The sequence below is a fragment of the Parasteatoda tepidariorum genome, chromosome 3, assembly GCF_982258835.1.
Source record: "Parasteatoda tepidariorum strain Cologne lab strain chromosome 3, Ptep-v5.0, whole genome shotgun sequence".
Classification (NCBI taxonomy): Eukaryota; Metazoa; Arthropoda; class Arachnida; order Araneae; family Theridiidae; genus Parasteatoda; species Parasteatoda tepidariorum.
In genome coordinates this window covers 18,565,866-18,590,934 of record NC_141757.1, presented here as the reverse complement: position 1 = coordinate 18,590,934, position 25,069 = coordinate 18,565,866, and the positions used below count along the sequence as shown (strand labels likewise).

General features: G+C 30.5%; 1 protein-coding gene across 3 annotated transcripts; it reads right to left on the bottom strand.

The window, feature by feature from the left end:
• Positions 1-1,669: 1,669 nt before the first annotated feature.
• Positions 1,670-24,864, bottom strand: LOC122271484 (U9-ctenitoxin-Pr1a-like). Of its 3 annotated transcripts, none has more exons than XM_087158909.1 (6): positions 24,690-24,852; positions 21,133-21,231; positions 13,031-13,117; positions 11,469-11,483; positions 3,960-3,983; positions 1,670-1,696 (listed from the first exon to the last, which is right to left on the bottom strand). In XM_087158909.1, the coding sequence occupies exons 1-6, from the start codon at positions 24,735-24,737 to the stop codon at positions 1,685-1,687; spliced, it is 285 nt and encodes a 94-aa protein (XP_087015035.1). In that variant the 5' UTR covers positions 24,738-24,852; the 3' UTR covers positions 1,670-1,684. The 3 variants fall into 3 exon arrangements, with proteins under 3 accessions (XP_087015035.1, XP_087015034.1, XP_087015033.1); XM_087158908.1 differs by lacking the exon at positions 1,670-1,696 and adding an exon at positions 2,678-3,459 and having other exon boundaries at positions 24,690-24,860; XM_087158907.1 differs by lacking the exon at positions 1,670-1,696 and having other exon boundaries at positions 2,678-3,983; positions 24,690-24,864.
• Between the last annotated feature and the right edge of the window lie 205 nt (positions 24,865-25,069).

Below are 25,069 nucleotides of genomic sequence, written 5' to 3'. Positions count from 1 at the left end.
TAACTTTTTTGCAAATTTCGTCCATATTTCGGGTATTTTTAAGCGTGGGATATATTATATTTATAATATTACCCGTTCTTCTTCTTTGAAATTGAATATATATATATATATATATATATATATATATATATATATATATATATATATATATATATATATATATATATATATATATATATATATATATATATATATATATATATATATATATATATATATATATATATATATATATATATATCACTAACTAATTGTAACTAATTGTGTAATTTTATTTAGTAAATATATTTACGCTGTATCAATATTTAATTTAAAGTGCAAGGCACTATTAAAATTTTCAACATGTTTTTTACTACCATTATACCTATTATCTAAAAACAAAAATCTGCCGCATGTCACAAAATATGTAACGATACATGAGACTGCACTCATTGTGCAACATATATTTTTTTATGATACAGAAATAATTCTATTAAAACCAAACTGGCAGAAAGCTTATATAAATAACATGGAATAACGAAATTGAATGGCCAAACAATATCCTTAAATTGAAGTATTTATAATGTCGCCTTAAGCAACATTGTTGGGTGAAATAGTATCATTAAAGATTCAAAGTCATCAATTTTCCGGAAAATCGAAAAAGTATCTTGTTGGTGATTTATTGGTATTTGCAGTAAAAACCTCACTCTGTGGCAAGTAGTCATCTTTGTCTTATTCTTTCCTCTCTTTTTCATTCTGTGTAATCTTTTCCTCCTCACTGTGGGTCTTATGATTAATGGCAGGTATCTATGTGTTACTAATCTCTTTTTGTCCTTTTCAGAAAAAGTGGATCTTTTTTTCAAACACATCATTTAGTTCTATCAAGTGAATATATTGATGTTTTGTAGTAAATATTTAATGCCTTTTAAACAAGCTTCTTTAATGGACAAAATGCTTCTGTGTTTTAAATTAATTTTAAAATTGTAGACTGACTGATAATGCTCTGATATTTACTGATGCTCGGGAGGAAAATTCCTTATTTTTAGGTCATTCAGATTGTTTTGTAAATACCATCCTTAAGCACTATTTTTTTAATATTTGTCAAATTTGAAGGCAAAAAAATATGTTTATATAGGGTCAAAAATTGATAATAAAGCAAAGTAGAAATCAAAAATACAGAAATACTATCAAAATATAACAAATCACAGTACAGTAAAGTGAAATTTTAGGATACGAGAACCTCAAGGATACACCTCAAGGATCCGCTTCTCACGATGAAGGGATAAAGGGCCGTTCCGGCTTTTGACAGGTGGTCACATTAATGTGACTGTACTGTGTATTTTAAATACGTTTCGCTTGAATGATTTTTTTGTATTTTTGATAAATCTTTTTTCCCTATAATGTGTATGATATCAAAGTTGAACTATTCGAATAAAAGACAATGTAGAAAATCTTTTTCCAATTCCTGAGCATTTTTTATTTTTTTAAATATCCCGCATTTTTATTTTTATCAACTGACATTTTAATTCATTCTTCAAAATGACATCAAATGAGAAAAAACTGTGCTTATGTTTTTCAATCTGATGACAAATCTCTTCGGACACTATTGTTGACATTTAAACGCCTGCCTGGTCAATACATTCTTCGATTCATTATGATGCAGCTGGCTCAAACTTTGGCTTAAAACTTGCAAGAACCTTACCATTTAAATTTTGTTCTATCGAAAGAAAATAGGATAATTAGCATTTTCAATTACATTGTTCTATCAGTCTATAATATGAAATAAATATAACATTATAATTACCTTATTTTTTTTAATTTAAAATTAGGAATAAGAAGCAATAGAATAATGGTTGTACATTTTAAGAGGTCTTAAAAAATCAGATAAGTTTTTGTATATTTTGAAGGTGATAAACAAACCAATCGATTTTAAAAAATTTTATATAATTTTTTTTATTTTACTTAGGGAGTAAAAAATTAGGTTTTTCCGTCCTACTCTATTTTATAAATTGATTCTAAAACTTTTACAGATAAGCGCAGAAACTAACTGCAGCAATTGGCAATTGCTATTAGTCATAAAATGAATAGGAAAGTTTCGTATTATAAGGATTCTTATGTCTGTCCTTGAAACTTGTCACCACATTTAGTAAATAAGAAAAAATTAAGAAAATTATTTTAAAAAAATATAAATTTTAGTGCTGCGTTCTTAATAATCGTGTTAAAATGTTTAGTGATGAAATGTTCGGTTTCGTAGTCGGGCTTCCAAGGCGAGGAAGCTATTCCCTTCAGAGGATAAAAATTAGGATGGCATGTCTGCGAATCATCCTCAGGGATGCTCGGCTTCGTAGTCGGCCTTCAAAAACGAGGAAGCTATTCCCTTCGGAGGATAAAAATTGAGATGGCATGCCTGCAGATCATCCTCAGGATGTTTTCCAGATCGTTGTCAATGACATACAACTACTTAATAAACTGAATTTAAAAATAACGGATAATAACTTTTAGTGATTACATGTAATTGCACTTGAAATTGATGGATCATTTTCTTTTTCCTTGTTACAGTATTTGATTGTCTCGTTACTATTAGCCTTATGCGAAATCAGGAAGATTCCTAATATGACTTATCTCATAATTTTCATCCCATGTAAATTATAAGAGAAAACACAGACGAAATCAAGAAAACATATTTTTATTACACTGATTAATAATTTATTATGCATCAAATTAAACATGTGGTATTTCCCATAACTTCGTGTGCGTCATTTTACGGTTATGATAGAGATATCATTAGAAAATAATTTTCTTAATAATCGAAAATGAAGGAAATCAAATTTACAATTCATATTATGTTTAGCACTTATTTGATAAAAATTAAGATTTTTTTGGAATTATTTTACTGGAATCAATATCAAAATAAATTGTTTCCTTGTATTAATTTCATGCTTTACAAAAAATTGCACACAAATGACCATCTAATTTTTTTACTAATTGTAAGGATCTGTTTTAATTTCAAATCAAGCAGCAGAACATTATCATATGTAGTTAAGAATTTAAGTTAACTAATTTAGCTTAAACTGTATTAAAAAATATTTGGTACAATTTATTGGTAAAATTTAAAAAGAGGAATTTGTGAAAAAAACTTTATTTAAAATTAATGTATTATAAACTCAATAATATATATTATACTCAATAATACTTCATGGTGAAATAATTGCTTTAGCATGCCTTTAAACGCAATAAATTATGCAACGTAATTTAGATAAAATCAATGTAATTAGATCTTTGGAAATTCGAAATTTTAGAAACTCGAATATTTTAGGTAGATAACAAAATTCTTGAGTCTAACATGTTACTAAAAAAATTTGATTTTCTGTTGATTATTCTTTATAGATTCTGTCTTTTGTGGAGTGCTTTAGAGCTACTTTCTTCTGTTTACTAACTCAGGTGTTACTGTGTTTCTGGTCTTTTACAAGTTTCACGATTCTGAAAGAGGACAATAATTGTGTTATTTAAAACCATACAAATAGAATACACTTATTTTACTTTCGATTAGGTTACTTTTAGTTATTTATTTATTTTTTTTACGCAAACTCAAAATTTTAAGAAATTTTACCATTTTGTACAAAACTATTGATAATTTTTTTTTTCTTTAATTTAAGTTTTTAAAATCAACTGTTTATTTTCTGGAAACCATATGAGATCAAATTAAAATATACTGGATGTGACATTGAATTAGTGAATCTTAGGTAAATGGTTCATTACAAATAAATTATCTACTCCCTTAATTTACTGACTAATAAAATCATAAGTCTATACAATTTCAAATTTTTAACAATTATTTTTAAAAAAATATAGCACATTAGAATAGAATTTTTGATAAATATCTAATAAGTGCTTTTTGTGCATTACTTCAATGTTTTTATAAATGTTTACAACAGCCACTTTTCATATTTAAGTAAGCAAAAAGTGTTTGCGTTCCTTACCTGTGATTTAACGATGGCGGTACTCTGAAAAAGACGTAGTTAATTTTAATCTAACAGCAAAATATTTAAAAAAGAGTAAGATTAAAGATTTTAAAAAAAATTTTAAAAAATTAACATTTCTTTAACAAGTATATTCGTGTCTCAAGAAATCAAGACAACTCAAGAAATTATATCCTTAATTAAGGGAAACTGTATTTAAAAAGTATCAAAATGTGACAAAAGAGATGCCTTAGAGAATTCAAAAAGAAGTTGAACATCTAGATAACAGTGATGTACTCAGAACAAGCCTTTTTGTTATTAACGATAATGACGTATTTTTTTGCACAATAAATTTAAGATATTGGGACAATAAATATCACTATTACACTGAGACAGGCTCCTTGTGATCTTAGATCGGGGAGTAAGTAGCAAAATTACTGTACTATACCATAATATACTCCAAGCTAAATTAATTTTAAAATTTCTGTCATATTCATAAATTACGTGAGAGTGTGTTGTTATTGCAGCACCACCATCAATGTTAGCATACAACTGTAACAATGTAAAAAATATCAGGATAAAATTAAGATAAAAAAATGTGCTGGCAACATGAGTGCAGTGTCCGTAAAATCCATTTTAACTCAAAACAATTTTTTACCGTAAAATTTTTATCTTTATTTAAACAGCAGTACTAATTTAATTGGTTATAAAGAAAATATTGCAGTAAAAATAACGGTATATTAGGTTTTTTGTTTCGTAATACTTCACAGTAAAGTAAATTAACTCAATGCCGAAACTTTTTACAGGAATCCGATCCGGAAATTTTTACAGTGAACCTACCTTTCTAAAAAGGCCAGCTTACTGTCTAAGTTTTTTTCAATTTGCTGCTACTCCCATTAAATATTGTTATTGAGTTTGTATCATCGTTTTCGTCATACTTCGTGTTTTCATAAAAACATTTACTGGTTTTTGTTGTCTATTTTTTGAGTTGTCAGAAAAAAATGTGTTGTTCCTAATACTTTGAACGTTAGTGTATTACAGAACTTATAACTTCAAGAAGTAAGATTTATTCTAGTGTAAAAGATTTAATTCAGGTGAAATCAAATCAAATTGTTCACGTGTTTTCATGATCAACAATATCAATCGATTAGATTTTATGGTTTCCTTAAAAGCAGCACCTTCTTTTATTACTTATGCGTATAAGTGCGGATGAGAGCTTTTTAATTTATTTTTACTAATTAAGAAATACAATTAAAAATGTTCAAAATTTTTTTTTGCTTTTTCTTATTTAAAGTATGTAATATATTTCTTCTTCATATACCTAAAAGTTGATTTAAAATAATAAATATCATTTCTCAGAAAGTAAGCGATTAGTTAAGAAATGTGTATTACTTTATTTTAGGAAAAAGAAAAATAGAATTCAGAAAATCAATTTGACGTTCAATTCCTAATAAAAGAAAAGCAGTGCGATTAATTGAATGCCTGTGATTGCATCATATCCTCGCAACATAATCCTTAGTTTTAACGATTTTGAAACATCAAATAGTATCATTTAAATAATAACAAAAGTTTTAAAAAAAAACGCCTCTCTTTGGGCAACTCAAGTAGAATCAAAAGAAATCCACACTACTTCTGTGTGAAAATTTATCAAACTATGACAAAAACGATAGTAAAATCATGAAATACTTAACATCACAATAAAATAGTCCAAGAATAATGAATCAAATTGACTATTGTAGAGGGCTATATATGGACAAGGTTCCCATGACTTGATGGCTTTTTTCTTAAAGGACCCTCAGCTATTTCCAGAAATGGCAAATGTCTTTAAAGAATAATATTTTGGACTCTTGACATTAAATATTGGTAAGTTATAGCGACAATTTATAGTACTCCAAAGTTTCTGGATCAACTAATATGTCTAGAAAATGCATCATATTCAATTTGATTCAGGACTGAATATAGGCCTAGAGACAAGGGTAAACTTATTCAAGTTCGTTTACCAACTTTTGGAACTAAATCATTTTTAGTGAACTAGTGATAATTGAAGTGCGTGTTTCAAAAATTAGAAGTTTACCAAAAGTTAAATGCACCTAATTTTTCAATTTGATCACTGAAAAAATCTATTACTGCTCATTAAAGTTGAAGGAAAACCCGACGATGTTTTCAATAGGCGACGTGCATATAATTGAGATTGTTAAATATTATAAATGAAATATACTTAATTTTGATGCGACAGTTATTTTATTATAATCTCCCTTTCAGTTAAATATAATATTTAAATGTATAACTTTATCACAAATTTGATTCAAAAGCAGAGTCTAAAATAAATGTCATGTCTCTGCTAATGAGCTACTGGTAACAGCTCGGCGCTAACACGTTAACAAATATACTTGTTATCTATTCGAGTCTTCGCAATGACAGACAGAATTTTTTTCTTATTCTCGATAATAATAGTGGCTCAGAATTCCTACATTGGAAAAGTCTTAAAGAAAATATTTGCTTGCAAAGATAAGTGGCTATCGATGGCAAAGAAAGTTTTGAGGTATTAAAATTTTCTTTCCAACCAATACAAAATCAAATCTACTATATCAGAAGAATTGTTTACAGGAAAATATCAAAAGCTTAAAAAATTATTGTAAAAAAAATTTTGTTGCGGAATTCGCTGAAAGATGTCACCACTCACCATGAACATTAAGCAAGTACTAACTCCCCTTAGGAAAATTTGCCATAGGTTTGTTATAAAAAATGCCATAGGATATTCCTATGGGGTTTTGCCTATGGTAAAATTTTGCCATATGCGTATGGAAAAATTTTTCCATACATGTATGGCAAAATTTTGCCATAGGCAAAACCCCATAAGAATATCCTATGGCATTTTTATATGGCATATTTTTACCATACATGTATGGCAAAACCCCATAGGAATATCCTATGGCATTTTTTTATATGGCAAATTTTTGCCATAAAACTAAGATGTGCCACATCTTATGAAGAAACATTTTTCCATAGGCTATGGTACACCTTTGCCATACAGCTATGGCAACATTTCTCGTTGATATTTTACCATACATCAAAAAATAATTACTTACAAGAATCTTTCGCAATGGATATTAAAAATTCAAAACTTAATAATTGTACACAGAAAGCTTTTTTTTTTAAATTTCTCTGATAAACTTCCCCTGTTTTACTTGCAGAATCCTTTCTGAATGTTGCTCTTATTCAAATAAATATTGAACGGTTGGTACTAACTGTTAGAAAATGGTTCCGGTGGTCGGAGCGAGTGGGGAAAATATTGGTTATGTGGATTAGGAACAAAATATATTGAGTACAATCAACCTATATTTTTTAAAGCTGAAAAAAACTAGAAAATAGAAAGTGGGTCTGGAAGTCGGAGCGAGTATAAAAAACGTTAATTTGATTGATTGGTATCATAATTAGTTAGATAAGCGTCAGATATTAGAGGAACCTAAAAGAATAATGGTCTGATGGTCGGAGCGAGTATGAAAATTTTTTAAATTTTGATATGTAATACTAAGCTAACTCAGAAAATTTATGTTGAGTTGTGTTAAGCACAGTTGAAAAAGAGAACGCAATATAGAAACATTGGTAAATACGAAACATGTGTAAGACATGATTAAAATTGGAAAAATTAATAATTGCTATTGACAACTTGACACTTGGTCAGGGATAATAAATAAAAATTAATTGGATAAAGGAAATCGCTATGACGAAAAAGTTGTACACTTAAGGAAAGATTAAATTGTTAAAAGCATTTTTGGTAACAGCAGCAGATGATATGGCCAGGGACTGTCCCATTGATGATATTGAAGCAAAATAATTGTCAACCAGTAATCCAGCAAATCTAGTTAAGTGATGACCCTAAGCTATGTATAAATATGTAACAGAACATTGTACAAGTATATATGGATACTTTAGAAATATTAGTTGTAAGATAGTAAAACGCAGAGACATGATAAAGAACAATTTTATAGCAAGCAAAAATTAAACACAAAATAAAAATATAAAGCCCTAACATATGTAAGATAATGTAAAAATGAATTGTAAGAACCTAAGTGGAATTAAAATCAAAAACTAATGAGAATGTAAATACTGACTTTGATGTTGACATATGAGATACCGATAATAAAAGTACCAGACAGCCGGTAGTTAAAAACTTAATAAATTCAGATAGATAATCGCATAGGCATTTGCAATAAAATGTTTTTGACCAAGAATGAGGTCGAAAAAATATTAAAATAAGTAGCCAAAGTTAGCGAAAGATTCCACTTGTAGTGGATGACACGTTAATATGGCGGTCTGATACTCTAAGCCTAAATCAATGGAACATTGGATTTCAAACACTCAAAAATAGAAAAATTGGCCTCCCGGAGTCCGAAAAAGACTCACCAGGAATGCCTTGTGGGAGTACATGTTGAATTTAATTAACTTCGGGGAGAAAAAATGGATATTTCTTTCTTTTAGAAGATGTTTTTGAGGACTCCATAGGAGATGTTGTTTCGTTGGTGGGGATCTAGATCAGCTTTTCCCTATGCCATACAAGTCCTTATGGATGGTTACCATTGGCCTATGGTGTACTGCCATACAAATTTTTATGGTTGCCATAGGAGAATGGTGACGTGCCATATAAATGCCATACAAGCCTCTATGGTTACCATTGGCCTATGGTATCTTGCCATACAAATTTCTATGGTAGCCATAGGCTTATGGGGTTTTGCCATACAAATTTCTATGGTAACCATAGGCGTAGGGTGTCTTGCCATACAAATTTCTATGGTAGCCATAGGTTGCCATAGATTACCATAGGCTTCTCTATGGCAAATTTTCCTAAGGGTCGCTTAAAGCTGATACAAAAAATTAGAACCTATTTTAACTCAAATTTGTGGAATCGATTTTTTTACTGTAGGAACATAATATCATAAATTATTTTCTTAGTCTTATAAAATTTGCCGAATATGAATGTTCTATTCCACACAAAAATCATTTATAAATCATTTTGTAAAGTTTGCATGTTGTAGAATAGAATAACAATTAATTCAGTGATATTACAAATGAGCAAAAAAAAAATATTCAAAATTTTAATTGGAGACTATATCAAAAATAATTCGTTAAATGGGACTAAATTTCATCCAAGAAACAAGCACAAGTGTGTTTGTCAAACTCAGGATACGAAATCTTTATGAATTGCTTTTTAATATAAATATTTTCGATGGGGCGGTTTTTCTGGATTTTTGACTCAACAGAAACAGAAGATATGCCTTCATGCCACACAAGATTACGACACCAAGGTTAATGGATTTATGCATAAAGCAGCTTTAATCTTATGGCAACAAGTCTCAGAGTCTTCATCCGTAGATTGTATTAAGTTTCCAAATTGCTAATAATTAATGAATTTTGCTGTCATGGCTTTTAAAATTGTTTCACCCAGAGAGGCATAAGTAGTGATGGTTAAGATGATGTGTATTTTTTGTAAAAGAAAAATATGTACCATAAAATCTAAATCCTTTAAAATATGGGCGCGTATATTAATTTCAATATATTAATATTTGCACTAACACGTTAACAAATATACTTGTTATCTATTCGAGTCTTCGCAATGACAGACAGAATTTGTTTCTTATTCTCGATAATAATAGTGGCTTAGAATTCCTAGATTGTAAAAGACTAAAAAAATTATTTGCTTGGAAAAATAAGTGGCTATCGATGGCAAAGAAAGTTTTGAGGTATTAAAAATTTCTTTCCAATCAATACTAAATCAAATCTACAATATCAGAAGAAGTGTTTACAAGATAAACAAAAATATCAAAATCTTAAAAAAATATTGCAAGAAAAACTTCTGTGGCGGAATCAGCTAAAAGATGTCACCACTCACCTTGAACATTAAGCAACTAATAACTCGCTTAAAGCTGATACAAAAAATAAGAACTTTTTTTAATTCAAATTTGGGGAGTGGATTTTTTTTACTATAGGAGCAGAATATTATAAATTACTTACTTAGCTTTACAAAATTTTTGAAAAAATTTTAAAAATATTAATGTTTCATTCCGTATTAAAATCCTTTATTTTGTAAAGTTGTTGTTGAATAGAATAACAATTAATCCAGTGATATTACAAATGAGTACAACAAATTATCCGAAATTTTTATTGGAGACTGTATCAAAAAGTAATTCATTAAATGGGTCTGAATTCCATCCAAGAAATAAGCACACGCATGTTTGCCAATCTCAGGCAACGAAATCTTTCTAATATAAATATTTCCGACGAGGCAGTTTTTCCAGATTTCTGTCTCAAGATAAACAGAAGATATGCCTTTATGCCACACATGATTACGACACCAAAGTTAACGGATTTATACACAAACCATCGTCCATCTAACGACAACAAGTCTCAGAGTCTTCATCCGTAGATTGTATTAAGTTTCCAATGGCTAATAATTAATGAATTTTGCTGTCATGACTTTTTAAATGGTTTCACCCAAAGACGCATAAATAGAAATGGTTAAGATGATGTGTATTTTATATAAAGGAAAAATATGTACCATAAAATCTAAATCACATAAAAATTGGCTCATATGCTTATTTTAATATATTAATTTAATATAGAATCAATATATTTATATATAAAGAATTTTTCCTTTTATTTTAGGACCAAATAGTTTGTTCTGAATATAATACATATTTTTAAAATGTTATAGTACATATTTAAGAACATTTATAAACAATGAAACCTGATTACATAAATTTATCAAATTTAAGTTCATGTAGTTTCTTTAGAGGGAGGGAATCTTTGCATAATAATAAGTAATTTTAATCATTAGAAATTAACATTCCTTTATGCAAATAACTTCAAACTTTTATTAATTGTAATAAAATACTATTCTTTTCTGTGTATTTATGAATGGTATATATTCTTTTCGGTGTATTCTGATTCATTCAAAATTATGATTCCTGTCTCGTTTTCATGCGAAGAGAAACAAGGACCCGGGAGGCCAAAGTGCTGTTATCTTGACCAGTGAATCGTTGGTTGCAGATATTTGCTGTGAGACACGCTTTCTTATATAGGAGCAAAATTCTCAATTTTTCACCGTTATTATCATATGCAGTGTACAAAATTCCACCTTTATTCTCTGAATTATATGGAGTACATTTCAGAGTCCCATATAAGTATTTTCAGAATCTACGTTGGTTCCTAAGATAATTTTTAAGGATTACAATGCATGTTCACACAGATCATTGGGGATTTTCAGAGGATAAAGAAGCAATCTATATAAAAAGATATTATTCCATGGACCATTTCTGGAATGTTTTAGGCAGAAAAATTGCTTTTCAAGGCCAAGAAAAGATCTCTTAAAAGATAACTTCACGTAGTTATGGATTATTAATGTATTTTTTTTTTCAATAAATGTTTTCTGATTTTTTTACTTAAAGGTTAAAAAGCATTTTATAAAAAATCATTAAATAAATTCTTCAAAAATTACAAAAAAAATGTTTCTATGTTTCAGAGAATACTTACTATGCTCTCCCTACTCTATAAATGAAAATTAAACAATTTTAAATAAAAAGCTTTAGTACACAAATAATTTTTTTCTAATATAACTATTAACTCTTACTAAATATTTATGAAGTATTTTTTCCTTAATATTTTAAAATGATATAGTAATGCTAAAAGACTTTTAATCAAATATTATAACTGCATAGCTGTTAAATATTTCTTTATGGCATATTCAAATTATCATACTGATAAATAATAGAAGAATAAGCTTTTAATAGTTTGGATTTTTTAATATTTTTTAAAACATTTTTACTTTCTTTTTCCTGTTTAAAAGTTAAAAACATTTAATGAAAAGAGAAAATTAAATCAATTCTTCAAAAATTACAAAACTTTTGAGCAATAGTAGTAATGTTTATTATCTTTATATTAAACGTTATTACTGCGCAGTTTCAAAATTTTCTGAAACAATCCAATACTCATAGTAATGATTGTTGTTGGTGTAGTTCATTTATGTCGCACTAGAGCTGAGAAATGGGCTATTGGCGACTGTCTGGGAAACATCCCTCAGGATGATCCGAAGACATGCCATCACAATTTTAATCCTCTGCACAGGGGATGTCGCCCCCATTTCGGTAGGCCGATGACCTGCACACGAAGTCCAGCACTTTACGGTAGAACAGTTTAACGAGGACCAATGCCGCACACCCTCGGCTTCTACGCAAACTTTTATAAGTGGTCACCCACCCGCACACTGACCACAACCAGTGATGCTTCACTTCGGTGATCTGCTGGGCACCGTGTCTTAACGATCAGTCCACCGCGGAACTCCACATTAATGGAGAAAAATACAAAAAAATACCCTTAAATCTACAAATAGTTTAGGTATTTTAATGTTCTTTTCTTTCATAATTTTTATTTTAATTTTTAAATAACAAAAAGCACAAGCTTTAATTAGTTTTTTTTAATATATAAGCATTATTGTTACTGACGTATATCTATGAAGTATTTTTTTATTTAATATTTAAAAATGATAAAGTAATACAAAAAGACCTACATCAAACATTATAACAACTTAGTTATTAAACATTTCTATATTACATATTCAAAAAAATCACATTGATAAATATAAAAAGAATAAGTCAATACCTACCGTCAATACTTTCACTAACGATTTCAAGAGATTGCTTGCGAGTAATGCAATGTATATTTTTATCTAATTCAGTCTTTTAATCATCAATCGATTGTAAATTTCATTGAAGTAAAGTGTTAGAATATAAGAAATTTGTAATATTTTATTATTTAATTTCTAAAAATTTTGAAAAGATTCGATTGTTCATTTTATTTTGCCTTAAATACGGCGCCAATTTCTACTTTCATCAAGTAAAAAATAATATTTTTAATTCAATGAAAAAAAAAACTAACTCAAAATTAACTTAATGTTTTAACGAGAATAATAAATATAATTTAACATTTATTTTATGATTTTAAGATTAAATTATTCACACACATTCTGAGATAAAAGATGTATTTAAAAAAGTAACCAAAATGTTAAAAAATTAATTGAAAAATATATCAGCAATTACCAGATTAATAGCATGGCAATCAAGACCTTCCTGGCACGGACAATAAAAAGGATAGACGTGGCTTTTAAAGGTTGAGCACCTTTGACCAGAAAAATATAAATATGTTGCCTAAAACAATTACTTGGAATTATTGTTCTGATTATATATATAGAGCACTATACATATTTTTGCAACAATCCCTTTTAAGAAGTAGATCACATACACGCGCGCGCATCTCTAGCTGCATTTTAAATGTTTTATTTATTTATTTCTTTATTTATTTATTTATTTATTTATTTATTTATTTTGTTGTATGCCTGTTTAGGCAGTGGGGTGGGGTTGTTCCAGTTTTTCAGTGGCGCCATCTATGGAAAGGAGTTCGAATTGCCACGTCTTTCACACAACCACAACCCGCTTATAGGGCGGGTCACATTCACACACAAAGGAGAAAGGATATAGAGAACACAGAGAGAGAAAGAAACATCCATGCCTTGCCCGGGATTCGAACCCAGGACCTTTCTGATGCAAGGACAGTTCCCTGCCCCCTTCACAGCCGGTCGGCATTTTAAACGTTCATTACTAAATATTAATTTCTGACAGTGTAATTTAGAACAGCAATAATTTCTTTCATTATTAAAGACACGAAGTACACAAGTATTTTTCAAAATTCCAATATGTTCGAAAACTATTTCAATTTTAGGTATTTTTTTCTTTCTCTCTGAATTCTTTTAAGAACTGTAAGACTTAAAATTAAATTTACGGTCGATAGTTGAAAAATATGCACGAAGTACGAGGGAGTAAATAAAAGTTAATATTAGATAATTTAGTTCAAGTATTTTTAAAGACTTAACGCTAGAAGTGCCGTAAGGGTCGTTTTTATAGTTTTTTGCCCCCTATGTTGTTTTTGAAGGTACGCATGAGCTTCAAACCTCATTTTTTTTTTACTTTTTATTAAATAATTTCTTAGAATACTATATCAAAATCTCTTCCTTCCTGTTGATCAATACAATAAATAATCACAGAAACACCTAAACCGACTAAAATGTGTTATTTTTACAACTAGTATAAGAGAAATGTACATATTCGAAATTCGATGTTGCTTTAAAATAAACTTCCGGATGAAAAATTGTCGAACCGAAATCAAGGTTCACCGTGCGACAAAAATCTTCACACCCAATAGTTTTTGTAACATTAATTATACTCTGTAAATACACTTACTTAATTATATTAACTTTTTTGAGCTCTTCTTCAATTGTAATTTCGTTATTACGGCTGAAAGAAACCATCTTCATCCTGATTATAAACAGTAGTATTTGTTATAATCATGAAAAATTGAGAAGTGTTGAAGAGCAGTTATTTCCAGGTAAATCGTACTTAAAATTTATTTTATCGTGCGCAAGTCAAATAACTTCGGTTTTAACTCAGTTAAAATCCAAAAAATTATTTTTTTAATATCCATCTTTATTTTTGCAAGCTAGAAAACGTCAGAACTGAATTACAACTTCGGAAAAATAAAGTGCTCTTTTTATGAAATCATACTTAAACTCCAGGCACAGCAGGACTTGTAGATAGAATTTTTGTACTACGTAATTGCAGTAGTGCTTCTGAGCAAACCCGTTACCTATTTGAATAGTTTGTCATTAATTCTCATTTATTTCTTCATATTGGTTAACATAGCATGTATTCCTTGAGTTAAGTTTTTTTCTTCAAGAACAAATTATTCTACTAACAAATGCAGGTGTCTATCTAACAGTTACACTATAAACAGTTAAACTATAAACAGTCTATTTAACAAATGCAGGTGATCGTTAATTTCGTTTCCATTAATATATTAGTTAAATGTTCTTGTGTAAAACTTGTAAAATTCAATATTTGTATACTGTGTAAAAGTGTTCTTTTTTGTGTGGAAATAATTGACTTGTGAGAGTAAACAAGAACAATGATGGATGATCCTGTAGACTGGTGAGCGAAGCGATCAGGGTGTGGAGTCTTCTAGTCTGTATAAAAAGTTTAATATTTACCACCTATTTTGATGGTGTGGAAATTATACTTCCTCTGTAATTAGTCTTATCTTACTAAATACACCTTCAGTTCAGGGCATACACTTATACACCTTCAGTTCAGGGCATAAATAAGAGAAGAGTAAAAATAGCATACTGAACATAAGAAAAAACGTTTTGTATAGAGTAGAGGCAGGTAAAACATTTCTGGTGTTTTTCAGGTTCTTATCACTTATGTTTAAAATTCAAATATTAAGAGAATAATTATGCTGTCATTATCATTTGTTAAACTTCTTTATTACATAACTTTTTATCAAAAACGTTTTCACACGCCTATCAAAGAGAAAGCTAAGAAAGTTATAAAAGAAATTTTGAAGTTTTGCTGCTGTATTTAACACCCAAAACTTACTTGTAGCATTTGTTGTAAACTTCTAAAGGTTTCCGATATATTTTTTGATGCAACCCAAAACGCCCAAAACTTTCTTGTAGCCTAACCATTTCACCAAACCATTACCCGATAAAGTAGACCCTATTTTATGTTACCCTCAGCCAAAACCAATCAAGGAATTGAGAAGATTTCTCGGACTTCTAAATTTTTTCGTCGTTTCCAACATCGCTCAGCTCATTACCGTCCAGCAGTGGACTGATCATTAAGACACGGCTCCCAGCAGATCACCAAAGTCAAGCATCACTGGCTGCGGTCAGTGTGCGGGTGGGTGACCACTTGGATTACTCTGCGTAGGGACCGAGGGTGAGTGGTATTGGTCCTTGTCAAGCTGTTCTACCGTAAAGTTCTCGACTTCGCGTGCAGGTCGTCGGGCTACCGAAGCGGGGGTGCCATCCCCTCTGCAGAGGATCAAAATTGTGATGGCATGTCTTCGGATCATTCTCAGGGATGTTTCCCAGACCATCGCAAATAGCCCATTGTAAATTGACTACAACTACAACAACAACAACTCAGCTCATTACCAAACTCATTTAAACAATTTTTTGAAAGGCTCTAAGCGTAATGAAAATCTTATGATTAACTAGTCAGAACAGGTCATAAGCGGGTTTCAAAACTGCAAGCTACGTTTAGCGAGCATTATGCTGCTTGCGCATCCTAACACAGATGCAAATTTAGTAATGCAAGTTGCAAATTTAGATGCCTTAGATTTCGCTACTGGTGGAGCTTTATTTCAAACAGAAAACGAACACCTTCAGACGTTAGCAATTTTTTTTTTCGAACAAGTTATACGAAACTGTAAGACGCTATAGCACTTAATGATAGAGAGTTACTTGTCGCAAAATCAAACAATTAAGGTACATGCTCTAAGTTCGAAATGTTTTGTTTACGGATCACAAACCGCTCACCTACGCATTTAAGCAGAAGATAGATAGGTTTTACCTCAACATGCTCATCAATTAGATTTTATATCGCAGTTTGCAACAGATATACGACACCTAAATGGTTCTGACACTATAACAACTGCAGGTGCTTTATCAAGAGTGTCATCTATAAACATGCCAAATCCAAGAAATTACAGTGAAACAGCCAATTGCTCTGGGAGATGTCAACAATTTAAACAGCTTAATCAAGAAGCCTCAAAATTTATATTTTGAAGAAGTAAATGTTCCAGATACGTACTCTATTTTATATTATGATAGTTCTACTAATTTATAATAGATTTATTTAGCCCACCTTAAAAAGATTGTAATATGTGGTCTAGACATTGAATTCCATGTTAAAAATCAAAAATAGTTAAGCATACTAAATCTCCTATTTTTAATTTCCCAATAAAGTTGATTTGTTGTTGTTGTAGTTAATTTATGTCGCACTAGAGCTGCACAATGGGCTATTGGCGACTGTCTGGGAAACATCCCTCAGGATGATCCGAAGACATGCCATCACAATTTTAATCCTCTGCAGAAGTGATGGCACCCCAGCATCGGTAGCCCGACGACCAGCACGCGAAGTCGAGCACTTTACGGTAGAACAACTAAACGAGGACCAATACCGCACACCCTCGGTCCCTACGCAGGCTGATCCAAGTGATCACCCACCCACACACTGACCGCAGCCAGTGATGCTTGACTTCGGTGATCTGCTGGGAACCGCGTCTTAACGATCAGTCCACTGCGGGACCCCAATAACGTTGAAACGCTTTTACCCTATTCAACTTGACATCGTTGGCCCATTACCACCATCTAAAGGATTTTCATACTGCTTGACAATGATCGACAGATATACTATATGGGTGGAAACTGTGCTTTCTTTAAAACCTGGATAGCTTGATTTGAATCACCTTGAGTGATAACGGAAGATCAGGGTCATCAGTTCGAAAGTATACTTTTCAAAACTGTAGCACATCTCCTGGTCATCAAAAGAGCTCGATCCTGACCTTACCGTCCCCAAAGTAATAACAATGACACCGACCCTTGAAAGCTGCACTCAAGGCTTACACTACAGACCATTGGTTAGGCACCTTACCAGCTATCCTGTCGGGCTTTCGAGCAGTGTATAAGAAAGATTTGCAGTCATCATTCGCAGAGCTCGTTTACGGAACAACACTTCTACTCAAATGGACACCTCCCCAATCCAATTTGTTGAGGATTTAAAGAAATATATTTCTACCATCAGACCTTCTCTTTTGATGTTGACATTAGAGGTTGAAAATAAACAATCTCTATATGTCGTCAGAAATCTGCTTTCCTTGAAAGTGAACTGCTACAACCTTCTGGAACCACAAAGACTGTAGAGTGAGAAATACCATGCACTCATGTAATGCAGGAGGACGAAAATAGGTTTGGAAGAACTATGCGTTTTCCAAAAAAGTATAGTAAGTGATACACTGGGAGGGGTGAATGTGCGGTGCTCGCCACTCTCACCAGTCTTACCGCCAGCTTGGCAAGTAAGTAGACTTCAGGGAAAAGTAAGCCTGTGATCTCTGTATAAATATTCTCCGTCAGATAAAGAACTGGTTCTGACCCTTTCTGACTCTTAGCTAGCTAGCTTGATCGGAGGACAACCGATTATGTTTAAGTTTGTTGATTTTAGACGAATGTTTGTAAAATAAAAAAAAATAGTGCGTGGAGTTCCTCCGCGAGGAAGAAGTTAAACTTCGCAACCTGCGACGTTAATTGTAGATGAATCAGCAGTCGTAGAAGGATCACTAGTTCTATTCAACGACTGTTTTTCCTGTTCCGCTCTCTTCCGTGTTCTGTAATCACGGTAATGTTGTGCATTTTTCCCTCGTGGACCTCTTGAACCAGTGGAAGTGCTTGTAGTTGCCTCTTCGGCTCGCCCTGGAAAATGTATTTGTATTAATAATGTATGCGAATACGTCATAATCTAATTTCAGAAGAGAAAACCTAACAATCAATTGATATTTGCAAGAGACGTACCTTGACATAACCTTAAATCTGTCGAATTGTCCGTGGGATTGTTTTCACTCATTTTTTACAATTGTTATCCACTAAATTTGAAAATAAAAAGTACTACCCTATTAAATTATATGTGTATCAAAACAAACTAAAAAAATATTTATTGAAAAACAATTCGCGATCGCAACGCTCAAGTACGCCCTCCAGCGGGAGCCTGTAAATATCAGACATTAATTTATCACGTTTTCATTTAGTTCCATGAAAATTTTCTATGCCATTTTCTTAGCAGCAAATAAAAATAAAAATTTCCCAAAGGAAAAGCTGAAGAACTTGATAAACTATCCAGTGCATGCCAAACATTGATGCAGAACACGCCAAGCATTTGAAGAACAATTTCTCCATAATTTTTACCTTTCTATTACCAACAACATAATTTACAATTTGGTGATCACTTGCTGTTACAGATGTGTATATTACGGTAAAATAACTTTTTCTGTCTTCAATTCACTACAAATTAAAATGAAGTCAACATTGCTTTCGTCATTCCAATAAATAAATGTGAATTCAGAATGTCAAGAACTGCAATAGTTATAGAATTTTCTTCTTTGTTATAGATACAGAAATATATTTGTATATATTTCTGTATCTAGATAATTCAGAAAACAACAATAAAGAGTCAACCAAATTACTTGAAATAGTGTCATTTGTGCTGATGATTAATGAATTTTTTATCGTTTTCCTGGTAAGTATTTTTTAATTTTGAAAGAATACATAATTTCAACTAGAAATCAGCTGTTCTGTTTTTAAGCTACATATTCAAATTCATAACGAGATCTTACAATTATAAAATTTTGATGTGTGGTACGTTATCTAAAAGTAATAAAGGGATAATCTATATACATATTATTTGAAAATAAAACTTTCAAACAAAGAACATTTCATTTGGAACTCTGCGGATTTATAAAGAAGGTAAGTGTTATGATTTTAATAATAAAAAATTAGCTTGCAAATTTTTTTTTTCTTATTTGATGATAGTTCTCTGCAGAATGGTTTTTTTACGTCTGATTAAGAAATATATAAGAATAATAAGAAAAGAAACAATATGAAAGTTTTTATTTCAATGTAAAGAATTCTTAAAATCGTTTTTATCTTAAGAATTCTTTATTTTCCGTTTTATAGTTTATAATTTTTTGATAAAAATTGTTGTCAAAATACTTTTTTCAAAAACATAAATGGTATAACATTATGTGTTTACGTATACTTCTTGCATATTCTAATGTTTCAAGTAATATGATTCAGAAAAGTATGAATAAAAATTCGATACTTATGTATTAACGCCACAGCAGCTACAGATTTGGCGGTTTTTAAGTGCCGCCTTTCTACACCTAAAATTTTTGTGTCAAATCATAAAATGAAACACTTTATTTAAAATCAAAGTAGTTTATCGGATTTTGGTGGACAATGGGCAAAATATTTCGCTCCTGAAAAAATAAAATTGCATCTTGTTCTATTTTTGGCAAATCCCAAAGACGCATTTTCGTAGCACTAAAAAATGGTAACAAAAATCAAAGAACAAATCATTTTGGAATTTTTCTGACTTATAAAGCAGGTAAGTGTTAATTTTTTTAAAAAGCAAAATTTACTTTTAAGTAGTTTTTTCCTTATTTGATGATAGTTTTCTATAGAATGGCTTTCTGCGTCCGATTATGAATCAAGAGAGAAAAAACATTAAAGCTGTTTATTTTAATGTAAGGAATTTTTAGAATTGGTTTTTTTCTTTTTTGCTTTGTATCGTAAGCAATCTTTATTTTACGTTTTTTAGTTTCTAAATAATGATTTTTATTGAAACTTGAAATTTTTTGATTAAAATTGTTGTCAAAAACTTTTTTTACTAAATTAAATTTCATAAAATTATGAGGCTTATGTATACTTTTTGTTCATAGTTATTTTTGAAGTAATATGATTCTTAAAACTATGGAATGTGAAGTTTAAATACGCCTTTCATGTTATATCAACAAATTTAGTAAAACTATTTCTCGGGCATTAGGTTTTAACTCTTATAAGAATATACATAATTTTTTCTGTTTATGTGCAAATATTTTTCCGATGTGTTTTGGATGTTCCTTCGCTAAAAAAAAAGAGATACCATTTTGTTTTCGTTTGCATAAGAAAGGATATTAAGCGTTTTTTTTTTAAATTTAATTAGCTACGATAAAGAAGGAACGTTGCAATGCTATACACGCTACATTAAAGACGTCTCTAGAGTAAATGAATGACTGTTTATATAGAAATCGCAGGTATTACATACAACAACGCCCCCTATAGTTCGTTGCGATCGCGAATACTTTTATGACTTTTATTATTTTTATGCTAGTGAGTACCAAAACAAAACGGAAATGAATGAGGGAAAACTGGATCCTACCACGTGATTTCCCGGCCAATAAAAATGTAGCTTTAAACGTTTAACGCAACCTTGTTGGAAGTCGTATAAGAAGTATAAATTCAAAATGTTCTAAGAGAAATCTCAGCATTTCGTTTTTTCATCAATCTAAAATTAAAACACATACTACAGTAGTATTATTTTGTTATTCATCAATTGAACAGAAAACATAAAAAAATTTTAGATTTTTCGTTTTATCACGATTTGTCCTGCATTTTACTTGCTTTGATTGATACAAATATCATTTCAATTAAGTGCAGGAAGAAATCAAAAGTCTTTGTGCGTGATTAGGTACTTGTATAGAGGTTATTATATTTACCTATTGTCCCCTTTTTTCTACACTCTCCTTCAATTATAGTATCGATACAGCATTCGTCATCTTCGCATTGACTGTTCCTAGAACACCTAGCGTCAGCAGTCTTGAGAAAATAGATCAGAAATAAAATGAAATTAAAATATCGTTTCAAAAATTATTTTCATGCAAAAAAATCATCGCTTGTTCACCACACTACATGCTATTTATATTTTTTTTAAAAAGTTTGTCTGAAGTTGTGTGGTAGCAAGTATTCTTACAATGATGTTTGCATTACGCAATATAAGTAGACAGTTTCATTTCCCACAGTATTAGTAAATAACTATTCATTTCATTAACTCAGATTGCAAGATTAATTTAGTGGCTTGGTGAGATAAACTCAAGCTTAATTTATTTAATTTCTTAAACCTGTGCCTATAAATATAGTTGGTGGAACAAAACCATTGATTTCCGAGAATAAGACATCACTAAAAATTATTTTAATTTCAGAAACTGATTTTTTTTAAAAAATATTTTCCTCAAAATACTAACTTGTAAGAATTATTATGTACCTTGAAAATTCGCAATTCTGAACCGATCCGCACCAATTCTGAACCGATCCGCACTTTCGAAGACGCGGCATATTAAACTGTCTATATATATATATATATATATTTCTCTTACAAGGCTACAAAAAAAGCCTTATTACAACTCCCCGAATGGCAACGCTAGAAAATCGACCAATGATTGCAGCTGAAAATGTCACGTGCCAAAACTAGCTGAGGTGGCTCAACATATAGCGCTTTTAAAAACGGAAACGGAAATAACCAGAGAGAGCATTCTCATCAAATGTGATCTCTTCCGAAATTCACCCTATCAGCTGCAGCAATCTCATACTATTAAGCTGGGCAAAAGTGAGTAGTCTTTGTCGATAGATCTCTATTTTAGTATTTAGTCGAAAGCGCCTTTTTTCACGAATTTATATATTACGAATTTATTTGATGATTTTTGATTTATATCACGAATTTATTTGCTTTATTATTGTTATTAGTTATTCTTTGAAAAATGAGTGTCAAACGTGCTGCTACGCTTTAAGATTTTATATTATAGCACATTTCTAATAGGTTTAACGAATTTCATGTCATTTATTTGAATTCAAATTTATTTTAACGACTTAGTAATTGCTGAAAAGATTTTTATTTAGATTTGAATGATTGTTTTGAATTCTTAAAATTTTGTGCATTTTCAAAGTACCTAAGTTAGTAGCGAGCAAAGCGAGCTTGGTTTGCGAAGCAAACCATATAAGATTGCGTAGCAATTTTCGGGGGTTGGCGAGCGTTAGCGAACAGGGGGCGCGGCCCACTAGTTTAATAAATTCCTTCAACCATCTGTTCTTCCACTAAAGGAAAGTATATATTATATATTTTGAGGGATTTGCTAGCCTTCAGCTTTAATACATCAAATATTTGTTTCGTCACACAGTTTTAGGAATTACATATCTTTCAATTTCAAAGTAAGTTAGTAAATCACAAGTAAAATTAACGTTAATAATTTGGCGATGGCGATAATTTTCGGGGATGACGTCATCGAACTAGTAATCTGAAAGGGTTTATGAAATCACGTGTTTCTTTGCATCAATAAATCAAATCACTGAAAAGTAGTAATTAAATAAATATTACTATAAAAATTACGGAATAATATTTAGGGTAAAGATGGATTTTACAAATGATCCACTCAGAGTGTCAGTACTTTTAACACAATTCGATGCGGAATTTTTTACACTGCTGCATTTAATTAATATAACTGCTGCATTATTTCGCAAACAATTGATTGCTAAAATATTGCTGTTACTACAAATTATTTATCAGAATATCAATAAATTAATTTTGAAAATAGACACAAATTAAAATAAAAGTAATAAGTTTTGAAGTGAAATGCCAAATTATTGGAGAAAAATTAATTGTATTTCTAGGAAAACTACAAAAAATCGCTTTGTTTTTTTTTGTTGATGAAAATAATGCTAAATTAATTTTAGTAATATTTACTACTGAATGCAGGCTAATTAGCTTTTCCAATAGATTCTAATTGTACTAATATCGATTCTAAAATACCTACCATAGGTATTGTGTAAATAGTTTTCTACTACCAACAGAAAGAGTTAATTACAGGCGATAATGCCTAATAAAACTGGATATAATTAATTTTTATTTTGATAGAATGAACTAGAAATATGTTTAGTTTAATCTAATATCATAAAACCTCCGGAAAGGATGATATAATACTAATACTAATTACTGTAAAAAAAACTGTAGACCTAATTAATTTCTTTGCAATAATTTCCTTGTATTGCATTCGTCATACATTTATTAATTTCTTTCTGTCTCTTGTCGTAATTTAAGCATCTCTTCGAACATTTCTTTTTACAGTAAACGGAAAGTGAAATGTAAACGGACCACTCTGAAGAACGTTTGATCTAATTATTATAGGGATCTAATCCAACTGAAAATAATCTGCAGAAAATCTACAAAAACGATACAGTTTCAGGACTGTGCTGATTTGGCCTATTCCGCCACAGAATCGATCTTCACGTTCTAGGACTCAATCTCAAATTTTTGAAGGGGTGACCTCAAATACGTTAATTGATAATTGATTAATCGATCAGACGTTAATTGATTGATCAGACGATATTTTATATTTTTCTTAATGGATTCAGATTTCTGACCCCTAAAATATAGGCAGTAGCCTCAATCTGGGAAATATGGTCCCAATAGTTGAATCAGGAGATAGCTCGATAGTTTGGACAACTTAATGATAATTTAACTTTTTGCGTATTTCGCCAACTTTTTGAGAGAACAGAAGACTTTTTAAACACCATTATAAAATTCTCATATCCAAAGATAATTCCATGCAAAAATAAATTTTACTAAATATTTATCATTATATATCATTTTATATAATAATAGTCGAAAACAGTTGCTGAAAGTTATAAATATAATAAATTTTAAATTATTAGTTTTCCTAATTTTTTTACTTCCAACCACTTTCTCAATTTTGACCGGAGTTGCTATATTGAGTGAATGGCCCTAAACAAATATATCAGATGGCGAAAATAATGCCTTCAAGCTACTTGAAGCAATAAAGAAAAGATTGTTTCAATTATTCTTTTATTTGAAAATTCTGCTGTTTTTAAGCGCGTTTTTTTATTAAAGAAAGTTCTGTTATTATAGAATTAAATATTTTGTATTCTTTTAAGTTACTTTTTTTTCACAATACTTAACCAAATGCCGGGATATCCTGGTCGGTAGGACGCTGTGCCCATGTCCAAGAATTCGCGGTTTCGATCCCCGCCGGCTGAAGACTCCCCGTGTAGTAAATGGTAACAGATGCACGTTAAATCTGTCGAGTCTCAAAGTCCTCCATGTTCCCATAACAAATCAATACCTCTAGGGGTACTGATTCAGGAGTTTCCTTGTCTTCTGGATTGGTTCAAAATTGCAAGACTATGGAGTTGAACTTTAGTAGTCGTATACCCAAAAATTGGGTCAGCTGTTCAACGACGGATATAAAATAAATTAAAATACTTACCCAAAGGAATGCCAAACTTGAAATGAGAACGAGACAGAGGAGCTTCATTTTTAATGGTATATGATCGACTTCTTTAATGGTTGGTTATACAATTTCTGCAATTGTTTCCCTTTTATATACTTCTGTTAAAATATAAATAAAAAATGTGATGTTTAATCATATTGCCTCATTTTCGTAAATGGAATTTCTATAATACTTCAATAAGGCAAAGGATAATACATCAAATAAGGCTACTATACAAATTAGATTATGCATTCAGATAAAGCTGCACTCGGTGAATTGATTTCACCATTTCCTTAAGTCCGTGATCCGGAGATTGTAGAAAGAAATTCTTTATATTCAGCTGCTGTTAGATTACGGTATATAGATTATAGATTGTG